Raw genomic sequence first — 13,420 nt, forward strand, 5'->3', positions numbered from 1 at the left:
GCCTCAAAGTCAAGGTAGTCTCTTACTGTTATTATGGGATGATTGACTTCCATTCAATGTATAGGAGCAATAGTTTATTGGCCCTCGTGAATAGGATGGCAGGTACAGAGACAAGAAGTGCATTAGGACAAGAAGAGAAGATTAACTAAAAGTGGGAAACTTTTTCCTTTGTTACCATCTGTATTGGTTGCAGGATGGATTACCGACCGGGCCAATGGGGCCAGTACCCAGGGGGGGTACTGGGCTTAAAGGTTGCACAAATATTAATAAACATGGTCTGTGGTAATCAACAAACACCTGGTTTTTTTTCTCCTAAACATGAGCTGTGTGTGATTGTGTGACTGAGTCTCTTGATGATAGATTTATGTTACACAAACAGGTGGTTTAAGCCATTCTTTCCATTCAAGGTTAACCGTGTATAATATGTTACGCAAGACATATTTTTCGTTTCTTCTTTTTCTTGGTCTGTGGATGTAATGATTTTGGGAGGCAGGGTCTCAAGTGGAAGAAAGGGCACTTCTCATAGTTATTTATGGGTGCACCTGCAGTGCTTTGTCAAATATAAGCAAATTAGCGCATTTGAATTAGTTAACACCTAATTTGCATATCAATATGGCGATTGTGATGACTTTATTAGACACAAATTTTACTGTATTCACCTGTAGTGTCTCCATTAGGTACAGTACATTAGCCTGTATGGCCATGATATATTGCCTTAGCTAACTTACTACATTAGCTAGTAGCTCATGAGTCATGCATGTTAGTGTAAGGCTGGTATAAGATGTCGTAAAAGTCAAAGAACTCTGCGAGAACCAATTCATAAAAACTCTCACAATTATGGTCTACATCTTAGAAAACAAAGACTTCTTGTGGAAAAACCAAGCTTCCTTTTTAACAAACATTTGACCACATTCTGCCCCCACAAACTCCAGCTGTTCTCTCTCCCCCACATGGCACACGCACACAGACACACAAGATGTAGGCCTATATGTGAAAATGTAACAAAGAAAACCATGAAAACAAGTAATGTAACTAGGCTGTTTCATATAATTTAAAGAGTTTAAAGATATGTTAATGAATCTCTGAAATGATCAAATTTATTTTATAGAAAAAAACACGTATTTGTCATTTTCAGATTAGTTCAAGGTGATTAACCCTAAAAAAAAAATCTAAATATTAACAATTTCAGTCTTGACCAACACAAAATAGGTATTGTTATAAAGCATAGAAGCACTACTTTCCAATGCTTGCATGCATTATGACCAAAACTGAAGAAGTGCTTCAAAATTTGCAGACAAATCAGAAGTGCTCCATTTTGATGATTTATTTAAAATAATTGCACTGTACATATTATTGCACTCAGTAAAAACATCAAACTGATCAAATGGCTATGTGTCATATATTGTTGGAAAGCTCTCAAAGAGTAGTATTTGTTTTACTCGTAGACAAAAATATAGTGAGTAATAGATAAGTAATAGATAACTTTGCCAATTATGTTGGTGTTGCTTATATGGCATATATTCGACTATAACTTCCAGAAACTTTAACAGAACATGATGCATAGATCATTAGATAATCCACATGAAGCACAATGTTACATGTGACAACCAGGAGATGGCGCCAAATACACGACACAGACTCAATGATGACTCAAATGACACAGAATGAAACTCACTCTGTGAAATCTCATTACTAAAATCATGTCTCTATGCTGTGCAAACCTTTAGTCATTGTTGTGTTTGCATGTGTAATTAGTTCTTATGTACAATTATGTTTTATTTGTTTGGAGAGTTTTTTGGACACATGGAGATGTTTTTGGATACTTTGATAAATAATTGATGTCTTGTTTTAAATTTTGATTGCTTTTTCATATCAACACAAAATATTTGTCAGATACAGTTGACGTGATTAGGAACAAAACAAAAGCAGTTTTTCAGAGCAACCTTATTTACACCCAGAGACATATAATGTCATATATAGTGTTATATAGTCTATCCATTAGTTCTTAAAAACATTGGATTCATGCCTCTAATTTTGACACACCATAGCACACCCTATTCATGGAAGTGCCTTTAACAAAAGCACAGTTTGCTTACTCTTATAAGATACAGAAAAGGCTGTACAAATCCTGACATTATACCTGAACACAAGGCAGTAGACCAGGACAAAATATACCTCTCTAAATCTACAAAATGATAAAGCAGGACTGTTAGAATGATCCAAAATGCCTTGATTTGATCCTGGTTCACAGCCTCTTTCTGATGACATCATCACCAGGTCCAGGACGCACCAATGCCTTCGGGACCATGAAGCAACTGTACAGTTTTAGAGATAAAAAACAAGGTGTTCTATCGAAACAGAGTTAGGAAATGCAACGACACCCAATGTAACTATTAAGCTTGAGCTGGTGATCAGAATCCATCTGACAGTGAACAGGCAATCCCGTGAGCTTCAGGAAGATCGGAGGATGTAGAACGGTCCAAAAAAAGTACACCAATGTCTTACAATCAGTACAGTTCAGTAAGTGTTCACTTTCACTTGCTCTTCAGAGTCTTGGTTGTCCACGAACACCCAAAGCACATTCGGTAGATCCTAGTTTGACACCATCTGATTTAACGCAAACATGTAGATGAACTGGCAATTTAAATCTGCCGCACCCCTATACACGTTAAAAATTATAAATGTAGTGAATATAGACAGTATAAAATGTTGTTGGAAACAGTTCTTCCAACAAAACTATTCACACTATTCAGTCCTATACAAAATGTTGGTACCTGAATAAATATTTGGGGATCTTGGGGGTGGGGGCAAGACCCACAATACTTAATTTGGTCCCCCCGACATTTGGTGCATCCAACCTGTATTTTAACCACTTTTATTGTAATTCCTGTAGTACTGTATGTGATTTTATTAAAACATTATTCAAAGTGTTTGTAATTTTGAGAAGATCAATAACATTACCCATAAGTAAAATCGGCAAATTTATTCATAAATTACAAGATTCTCATAAGTCTCAATATTATGAAGTTTATCACTGGCAAAATCTATAATTAATTTTCTTTGTCGTGGCTGCTTTGGTGTAAACTCCAATTTAGCGGTGACAAACTCCTTAGGGCCAACTTTTCCAACCCTGTAGACAAAAAAACACTGTTACAGCCACGAGACTTGTACTTTTTTGTGTGCTATAGTCAAAAAAACAAGGCAAAATGTGACTAATAATTATGGCGTGCAATAATTGAACATGTACATGAATTTGATTTCAGATCTTAGCTGGAGAAGATGATATTAAGTGAAGGGCACTCATTTAAAAAAGTAGCTAAGAGCACTCTAAATCAGTCATGAGATGTGTTGAAAAGGAAACTAGGCATGTTCACTGGCGGAGTGGGGGAATGTAGTTTTACACCTCGTGGGATCAGGTGACTTACTCATGAGTAATTGGTTGGTCAGTGAGGTTGGCACCATGTATAATAAACACACAGTTTTCAAGGGGCTCTGGTAGTGGGTTCAGCAATGCTAAATCGGCCACAAGGCTCCGGCCCACTTTTGGAACGCCCAAAATCTGCAAGAGGCAGAATCACACCTCATTAGTGTTGTCAGTCAAGGAGAAATTCATTCAAATTAAATATGTACTGGCTGAGCTGAGGAATTTGCTATCTGACTCATATAGTGAAGGACAAGCAACTGAAGACCCTCCTGATTTAGATTGGCTCTAATTAGGTCCAGAGTAAATTAAGGTCAGAACTGGATTGAGCTAAAATGTGCATAATCTTACTAGCCCCAGAATGTCTGCAGAGTTCAAAATGTACAAAACAAGCCTCTAAGTATTTAATACTTTATGCCAATTAAAGCCGACAGTCTTTGCTTTCAAATTTAAGATCTAATTCTATGAATAATCAGATGTCTTGACAAAACCTTGCCTGACAATAGTGCCTTCCAGACAAACAGCAGGACAGATAGGGTTTCCTGGCTGGTTGCTTGGACGTTCTCCAGTATCGATTTTTTTGGGGTACTCTGGATGGTTTCTAGGGCATTTCTATGGAGTTGCTTGGGTGTTCTAGCTAGTTGCTGGGGTATTTTTAAGCAGATTTTATGCAATTGCTGGAGTATAATTTGCTTGATTGATAGACAGATAGACCGATAGATTCCTGTGTAAATGGATCAGAGATTAAATGTACATTAACAGTTATTTCAGGGCTGTCCAGTACGATGGTCTTCGTTGCTCTGAAGAACTCTCGTGTCTCTGCATCGATGAGTAGAGCCACCAATTTTATCATTCTGTCTTGAGTTATGGCTTTACCGTACTCTGCATACTCCAGTCGAAGAGTTACCTTGCCACCTGGAAATCCAAAGGAGATAGAATTATGGTTCTAAAAAGGAACTTGTTGAATACATATGAGCTTTAAGTTGAACTTTAAAGTTAAAGAAGCATTATGACCACACAAATGAATATCGGAAAGCAATAACCAGGCTTACCCTCAGTAGAGCCCAAATTAATTTCTGTAAACTCGCTCAATCCACAGGTTTCTCCGAGTTTGCCATTGTAGGATACAGCTTGGGCGTAGAACATAACCCGACAGGTCTTTGTAACCATGGTGTTGTTTTTGAGTTGCGCATAGACGTCAAAGTCAGAGCCGATCTGCATGTCTGGGGTCACCCTGATCTTGATCTGTAAACCAGGTTCCTCTCCTGTCTGTACGAGTCTGTTGTGATGATTCGCTTTCTCATTAACTTTTCTCTCCTCTTCAGAACCTGAATAGAATTGAATCTTTCTTAGCCACTTGACAGGGAGCAGTGGGATTTGTTAACATCACAATAGAGCTGTACCATCTAAAGTTCTGTCTCTCAAGAGTAGAGAGTTCATGCTGTACCAGCATAGCATTTATACCAGCATGATAAGTATGTAGTGGTGGTGGCGGTGTAGTGGGCTAAAGCACATAACTGTTAATCAGAAGGTTGCTGGTTCTATCCCCACAGCCACCACCATTGTGTCCTTGAGCAAGGCACTTACCTCCAGGTTACTCCGGGGGGGATTGTCCCTGTAATAAGTGCACTGTAAGTCACTTTGGATGAAAGCATCTGCCAAATGCATAAATGAAAATGTAAATGATAACCTTGGTCATTAAGCTTCATCCATCCATCCATCCATCCATCCATCCATCCATCGTCAACCGCTTATCCTGTGTACAGGGTCGCGGGGGGCTGGAGCCTATCCCAGCTAACATGAAAGCATCTGTACCATTAAGCTTCAGCAAAGCAAAATATAACAACACTAAATAGCCAAGGTTTTTTGTTCCACTATGGCTGCTGGTTATTTAAGGTTGTTCCAAAATATTTTAGGGCAGCATTATGAAGACTTGTCCCAAATGCCACCCTCAGCCCTTGTCTTGAGTCCACAATTAGATGATGTAATGCCACAAAAACAGCTGGATAGTAGTCAGCTGCGAAGCCCATACATGTGCAGACTTTGTTTAAGAGTGCATTGCATCCATAAAGGGGGTGTTCCTTTCTGACTCTTACATTTATGCATATGGCAGACGCTTTTATACAAAGCAGCTTACAGAGCACTTATTACAGGGACAATCCCCCCGGAGCAACCTGGAGTTAAGTGCCTTGCTCAAGGACACAATGGTGGTAGCTGTGGGGATCGAACCAGCAACCTTCCAGTTACCAGTTATGTGCTTTAGCCCACTACGCCAACACCACTCCGGACTCTTAAAATGACAAATGGGTGACCCAATGTAAGCAAAGCAAATCACACAAAACCGGAAGTCCACGTGAAATGTGCCATTTGGGAGAAGGCTATCATGCTGCTTGAATGAAGTAACAAGAATTGCCCTACCCTCTGGATACTTGTAGTTGTGTGTAATGTCTTCTTTCTCGTCTCTGCCCACTGCCTTGGTGCTGATGAACTTCCCGACTGCTGTAGCTGATCCTCCCATCTTAAACACTCTTCCATCTCTCAGTTTAATGTACTCCACCACGTCAGCATTCACCTCAGCATACACGTACGGGACATCGTATTGGACAGTGAGCTCACCCTCCTTAATGGCTCTTACAGGGGCCGGGCCACAACAGTACACTCCTGACAGAGGAAGGGCAGTTATTTCTTCATTGACTTAATTTCAGCTGCTCTATCATGCATATTGATTATTGGCTCACCATCACTCCTTTGCTGGGGTGTGGGGTCGCTTGCCTGCCAACCCTCGTACCCAAGTGTCAGGTCTGAACGTGTCATCCAACTCTCCACCCATACGTGGAAGTTCCTGAAGAAAGACAACTATTGATCGAGACAACATTTGAAGAATAAAGTTGACTGTAGTTTATAGCGACAAAGCAATAGGATGTTGTTCGTTTTCAATGATTGTTGGCGATTTGAGGCAACATATGTGACTGTGATGGTTGATGGTGTGGAAAGTTGGGCAGAGTCTAATTTTATGAAAATGTGCATTGTCACAATTCGCCTTCAAGCACACTGGCAGTGCACACTATGGAGGTCATATGATCCCTGTGGGTCACGTAGGAAAGGCTACTAGCAACCAATAATACAGCAACTAGTAACTACCAGGAATTGAATCAATGTCCATGTGAACAACTCTGTAATCATCTACAGGTCACTTAACATACCATATGAAGTCGTCAGATATGTTATCGTCAAATTCGTTGTAGAAACGCTCCATTAAAAGATCACCATTGCTGTCGTGTGCTGATCCAAAGTTGGTGACAATTCTGCATGGGATTCCAAGAGCTCTGGACACTGGGACACAATTTAAACACAAAGCAGAGATTTTAGAACAAGAATAATATGAGATAAATGGGTCTCATTAGCACAAACAATTTGAGAAGTAAGGGTAAACGTTAAGATATGGATTTTATTAACGATTATCTCCCAAAAAGTGGGGGTTATGAACAGGGCTTGACTGGTAATCTGTTCCCGGTGGACCGACGCACTTTGGGGCCGATCAGGGGCGGACTGGCCATCGGGAGAACAGAGCGGGCTGGTGGGCCGGCTGCAAAATGTGCCGAATGGGCCGCGGTAAGCTAAAATGTGCCGCCGCATTATGCGGAATGGACTACAAAATGGCACCGGAATATGCAGAAAAGGACAGCGAACACCAAACCCCCCCCTCCCCCCTGCTCAGCAGTTGGACCAGTTGCCATGTTAAACCCCAGGACGATTTCTCTTCCCAGTCCAGCCCTGGTTATGAACCTAGAAATGTCTAAATGCTCTTCACCACATCTATGATGACTGCCTCATTATAGATAATTTTCTGATATAATGAATGGAATTTCCCAAAACCAATTCTGGAAAACAGACCACCTTGGATAAATAAAATGAGCATATAAAAACCTCTGTCCACTTGTGAGTTCACTATGTTACTGTAAAAATACAGTATAAGGATGTAGTTGCTGGTTTTGATGATTCTTAATTGACTTGTGGCAATTAGTGCAGTAGTTAATAATCACCTGTGCAGGCGACAGCTGCGAACACCCAGCACTGTCCGTAACGCACCCTCCTACAGCTGCCATTACTCCACTGCCGGAGGATGGTGCAGCTGTCCTTCCAGGCGGTCGGCTTCACACCATCTTCATACTCACCCGACCAGTTACCCTCCAGAACACCTTTATCATCATCGCTGTTGATCTGCGCAATAAAAGACAATGCCAATGAACAAATCAAGAAATCAAACAGTAGTTTGTATTTTATGAAGCGCACACATTTTGTTTTGTTAATAGTGAACAACTACTGCGCTTTCGATCTTTAACACAGATTATTAGCCAACTTTATCTCGTTAAATTTAGTTTACATTATAGTATAAATCAAATTTATCTTTGTTAATCAATGTTCTGATATATTCTTTGGTATGTGTTGCACCCCTCTAGTCTTCAGAAGAGGAATCAGGTCAGAGCCGTAACCTAGCGTGCTACGCTCATGACATGTGGTGTTGATGCATCGCAGGTGACCCGAGTTTGATTCCCAGCTCATAAGGTCCATTCCCAATCCCATTCCCACTCTTCTCCCCAATCCCATTCCCACTCTTCTCCCCTGTCATTTCCTGCCTCCTCTCCACTAACTATCATTGAAAGGCCGAAAAATCAGAATGAGCTTTATTGCCGTGTGTTCTCACGTACTCAAGGACATTTTTTTTGGTGATAGGAGAAACAAGCAGTAATTGCAGTTATAGTGGCTTGACATATTCCTGTTTGGAATTGTTTGGAATGTGGCAGATGGAATATGGAACATTTTATGAGGGGCGTTACTAACCATGGCACTGAGCACTCGAGTCACATACACTGGGTTTCTCCTTTCAGAACAATCCAGAGCTGCATCATTTATATATTTGGGGTTTTCATCCAGAATCTGCAGACAGATGTCCAGTATGCCTGGCTCAAACTATGAAGACAAAACGAGTTATTACTGGGAATCTGTAATATCCTTGTTCGGTTAACATAAAGTGATTTCAATAGGGAACATCAACAAGGACAAAGAGTTTAAGGGGTATTCATGAATGCGTCATTATTGTAAAGTTATCCTAAGGATGTTCTGAAAGTTTTGAGGTTTAGTACCTGTCCAAAGGTCCATGGGAGGGCTGTGATACGTTTGGGTATCCCGCGGTAGATCAGCCCATCCTGCGAGAGGATGTATTCCTCCCTTTCAGCTTCACTAATCAGGTACACGGAGTCCCCTAAAACAAGAAACAAAAATATTTCACTCATTAAATTTACATTTCACATGTTCACTGGTTCATGTAGTTCTAGTGTTTTAATTTAAATGGATTTGGCGTGCTGTCCATTTGTGTTACTTTAATGGCTAACACTTATGGTTGTATTTGGTTGTGTTATCATTACCTAACAATGAACAATACTTAAAGGTGCTGTAAGTGATTTTAGCATCCTGAAGCTTTCACGTGACTGAGCCGTTTAATTAGCCACGCCCCTCATTCCAAAACCCCGCCCTCCAAAGATAATTTTGAGACCAAAACAGCAGCATTGTTTGTTGCTATGGCTGTCAAACTCAACAGTGGCACAACAGCGCCCTCAACTGGCAAACATTATGAATTATAGCCTCAATGATCTGCTTCAAATACAACACTATGAGAACGAGCATATTGATTGACAGGTGAAACGGACACATTCTTATTTGCTGTTTACAAAGTCTACAGATGTCACAGAGACCGGTGAGATATCTCACAACACTTATTTCATTAATATTTTTCAGGGAGTAGCACATTTTATTTGCATACTTTTCCATGATAAAAACGAATCGCTTACAGCACCTTTAATAATCTTGGTTAATGTTAATATCTACATATACTAGTCCATTTTTAACAATAAAAATTGCATAAATTAACATTAGTTTATACAATATGAACTAAAATGAACAAACAATAAAAACATTTTTATACATTTATATTAGCCAAGATTAATACATGCCGGAAAATTGCATTATACATTGTTAATTCAACGTAATGCAAACCTTATTGTTAAATGTTACCCTACTTACAGTTTCCATGACCTCATATTAATTGAGACAATGGTTTATTTGTACTTCTAGAAAAAAAGTTGAAAGGTGACCAAAATAAGGTGATAAAATGGTGACTAAAATACATATATTCCCTTATGCATGCATGCACATTTTAATCTAACGTCTTCATTTTGAGAAAAACAGCTATTGGACATGTTATTTGTCATCTAATGAGCTGCTTCTACATTATCGTGCTTCTCTTTGGTGCTTTCTATTAAAATAATCTGCTCATCACGTTTGCAGTGGTTCTATGGATAGGGAATATTTTCATGATTTCGCCTAGGGTCCCACAAACCCACGGGCCCTGTCTGTAACTGCTGATCTCCTGGGAAGTCTCTAGAGTTTATTCAGAATTGTGCCAAAAACAAAATCTAGTGAGTGGCAGTTCTGCAGATGGAAACGCCTTGTTGATGAGAGAGATCAATGGAAAATGGCCAGACTGGTTTGAGCTGACATAAGGGCAATGGTAACTCAGATAACCACTCTGTACAATTGTAGTGAGCAGGATAGCATCTCAGAATGCGAACCTTGAGGCGGATGGGCTACAACTGAAAAATACCTCATTGGGAACTTTGTTAGGACACATCGTGTTCCTAATAAAGAGCTCAGTGAGTGTATATCCTTGAGATATGATGGGCAGGAGAACTTCATTACATTTACAGTTCTTTATTAGCACATTCTTTTACACAAGCAATGAATCATAAAGAGCCAACAATGACAAGGTAGAAATGTGTCAATATTGGTTGCAAAGTCATTTATTAGATGCTCTAAGACATTCTATCTATCTATCTGTCTGTCTGACTATCTATCTGTCTATCTATCTATCTATCTATCTATCTATCTATCTATCTATCTGTCTATCTGTCTATCTGTCTGTCTGTCTGTTCTATCTGTCTGTCTGTCTGTCTATCTATCTATCTATCTATCTATCTATCTATCTATCTATCTATCTATCTATCTATCTATCTATCTATCTATCTATCTATCTATCTGTCTGTCTGTCTGTCTGTCTATCTATCTATCTATCTATCTATCTATCTGTCTGTCTGTCTGTCTGTCTGTCTGTTCTATCTGTCTGTCTGTTCTATCTGTCTGTCTGTCTATCTATCTATCTATCTATCTATCTGTCTGTCTGTCTGTCTGTCTGTCTGTCTATCTATCTATCTGTCTGTCTGTCTGTCTGTCTGTCTGTCTGTCTGTCTGTCTGTCTATCTATCTATCTATCTATCTATCTATCTATCTATCTATCTATCTGTCTGTCTGTCTGTCTGTCTGTCTGTTCTATCTGTCTGTCTGTCTATCTATCTATCTATCTATCTATCTATCTATCTATCTATCTATCTATCTATCTATCTATCTGTCTGTCTGTCTGTCTGTTCTATCTGTCTGTCTGTTCTATCTGTCTGTCTATCTATCTATCTATCTGTCTGTCTGTCTGTCTGTCTGTCTATCTATCTATCTATCTATCTATCTGTCTGTCTGTCTGTCTGTCTGTCTGTCTGTCTATCTATCTGTCTGTCTGTCTATCTATCTGTCTGTCTGTCTGTCTGTTCTATCTGTCTGTCTGTTCTATCTGTCTGTCTGTCTGTCTATCTATCTATCTGTCTGTCTGTCTGTCTGTCTGTTCTGTCTGTCTGTCTGTCTGTTCTGTCTGTCTGTCTGTCTGTCTGTCTGTTCTGTCTGTCTGTCTGTCTGTCTGATCGATCGGTCTGTCTGTCTGTCTGTCTGTCTGTTCGATCTATCTATCTATCTATCTGTCTGTCTGTCTGTCTGTCTGATCGATCGGTCTGTCTGTCTGTCTGTCTGTCTGTCTGTCTGTCTGTCTGTCTGTCTGTCGAGTTGCATATGACTTGTGCATTCAAGTGATTTAACATAACATCAACATACTTAAATAACTTACTTTTGCACCAAGGGTTAAAGAGCAGCACAAAATCTCCCAGAACGACTCCAGCTTCCTGATCCAGGATCAGCTTATAGACACCAATAGGGGCATTTGGGTGTGAGCACACAGTCAGAGATGCTGTATTCTCTGACATCAGGTCAGCAGTAGCACTCCAGCATGATCTAGAGATGAATTTACTAACGCTGAATTTTGCTTCGGTTTGTGCATCCACTGAAGGAACTGGACCTTAAATCAAAAAGAAAAACACATGGATGCATGAACACAAGTCTCCTCTTAATGGGACATGCACGTTTGGAAGCCTTAACGTCATGTTTCTAATTATATACAGTACTTGCAATATGACATGACTATCTGCAGTGGTACTGTCAAGCCTTTCAGCACTGTAAACTTGAACGGACGGTGAACATCACTGTAATGCAATGTCCTAAACAGGGATGGATTATGACTTGAAAAGGCCAATTATCTCCAGGCCTCTCTCCAAAAGTTGTTGGAGTGGTCATTTAAATGGTTGATGGGTTTTCAAGCAGGGGGATCACCAAACTAGATCTAGCAACCTTAACGACCAGGTCCCCCGGGCAGTCAAGGGCCCCTGGGCACTGGCCCCATTGGCCGATCGGTAATCCATCCCTGGTCCTAAGGCAAGCATCACTATTACTTTTGCTCATAATTAAGGTTAGTCATTTGAACAAACCCTTGACCCGCAATATTAAACTTTAGTGTGTAAGTCATTCTGCACCATTTGTGCCCTGGACAACATTGAAACTGATAGAGTTATTCCCACCCCTTTCCTTGAATACAACTGCAAGTTCTAGTGACAGCTGTTACATTTCCTATATGTGCTTTAGTTGAAAAAGTAGTTTCTGCTTTGTAATTATAAGCCAAACAGTGTTTGGTTCATAATTAAATGTTCTATTAAATATCAGATTAAGACAGAATTGAATAAGGAACCTGTTTGGACAATGAAGTTGACATTGGCCCCATTTTGAAAGTGAGGTCCAGGTTGCAGATGTAGTGTGATGGTAAACGGCTGGCCTCTCCTCACCATCAGTCTGTCCATGCTGTTCAGTTGCGTGCGGTGATCCGTGTTATTCACCTCACATGCCAGATCAATGCGTTCAATCTGCAAGGCTGTGAAGGGCAGAAACAGAGAACAGCCATCTTTGAAAAAGGGCGTTGGAATGATTATATTTATCACACATTGACTGTCACACATGAACGTCAATGTCATGATTACCAGTGGAAAATCATGGAAAGCCTCGACTTAAAGCCTCCGAGTTCAAGGATCATTGCAGAAGCAGACTGGTATTGGTTGTAATTGTGAATGCTTTCTGTACTGTACAAAACAAAGAATTTAAGGCCCAAGTATACTTTGGTTTGCCACGGTACATTGCAAATTTCATCAAATGCACAATACACGCAGACTGTCCACGTATGTGTCCGTATAGGTCGTATGTATACTTTGAAATGTATGCTGAAAACAAATATACTCTGGCCTTTAGCCAGTATCAGGTGTCAGGATTGTGTGACATAACTCCCATCATTCTCTATGGCAGCATGATATTAGTAATATGCACATGATAAAGCATATATTACACACCAAATGTGGTTTGTTTTCTCTTTATTTTGTTGCTTTATTAAGACGAAATCACTTCAATGCCCTAGTCGCATTGTGCGAATTCCGAACTCATAAGTAGGAACTTGTCAGTAGGACTTGAAGACAAGAACGTTCCTGTATCAACATTCCTATCAATCAATTAGAGTTTAAGGATCTTTCAACAGAAGATTTTCATCCAGGATCATGGATAATTCGTCCAACTTGTTTAAATTACTTTAAATTTACAGAGCGACTTAACTCTGGACGAAGTCCTAATTATGGAACATGACCCACAAATTCTTGACCAGCATCTGAGGAATCAACAGGAATGGACTCTCATGCTTTGCAATGGGCAAGAACGTCATGCACAGCTTGATACAGATGCAAAAGCATCATTGGA

At 39.9% G+C, this 13,420-nt stretch overlaps 1 protein-coding gene across 1 annotated transcript in view; it reads right to left on the reverse strand.

Annotated features, from left to right (window-relative positions):
* Positions 1-1,959: 1,959 nt before the first annotated feature.
* Positions 1,960-13,420, reverse strand: part of LOC127618496 (protein-glutamine gamma-glutamyltransferase 2-like) — an 11,918-nt gene continuing 457 nt past the window's right edge. The window contains exons 2-13 of the mRNA XM_052090986.1: positions 12,375-12,554; positions 11,424-11,651; positions 8,566-8,684; positions 8,264-8,392; positions 7,465-7,642; positions 6,625-6,754; positions 6,160-6,263; positions 5,840-6,082; positions 4,474-4,749; positions 4,176-4,336; positions 3,426-3,559; positions 1,960-3,130 (exon numbers count right to left, since the gene is read on the reverse strand). Coding sequence (XP_051946946.1) covers positions 2,983-3,130; positions 3,426-3,559; positions 4,176-4,336; positions 4,474-4,749; positions 5,840-6,082; positions 6,160-6,263; positions 6,625-6,754; positions 7,465-7,642; positions 8,264-8,392; positions 8,566-8,684; positions 11,424-11,651; positions 12,375-12,554 — 2,030 coding nt within the window. The 3' untranslated portion in view covers positions 1,960-2,982. The remainder of the gene's footprint in view (positions 3,131-3,425; positions 3,560-4,175; positions 4,337-4,473; positions 4,750-5,839; positions 6,083-6,159; positions 6,264-6,624; positions 6,755-7,464; positions 7,643-8,263; positions 8,393-8,565; positions 8,685-11,423; positions 11,652-12,374; positions 12,555-13,420) is intronic.

The sequence above is a fragment of the Xyrauchen texanus genome, chromosome 25 (assembly GCF_025860055.1).
Source record: "Xyrauchen texanus isolate HMW12.3.18 chromosome 25, RBS_HiC_50CHRs, whole genome shotgun sequence".
Taxonomy (NCBI): domain Eukaryota; kingdom Metazoa; phylum Chordata; class Actinopteri; order Cypriniformes; family Catostomidae; genus Xyrauchen; species Xyrauchen texanus.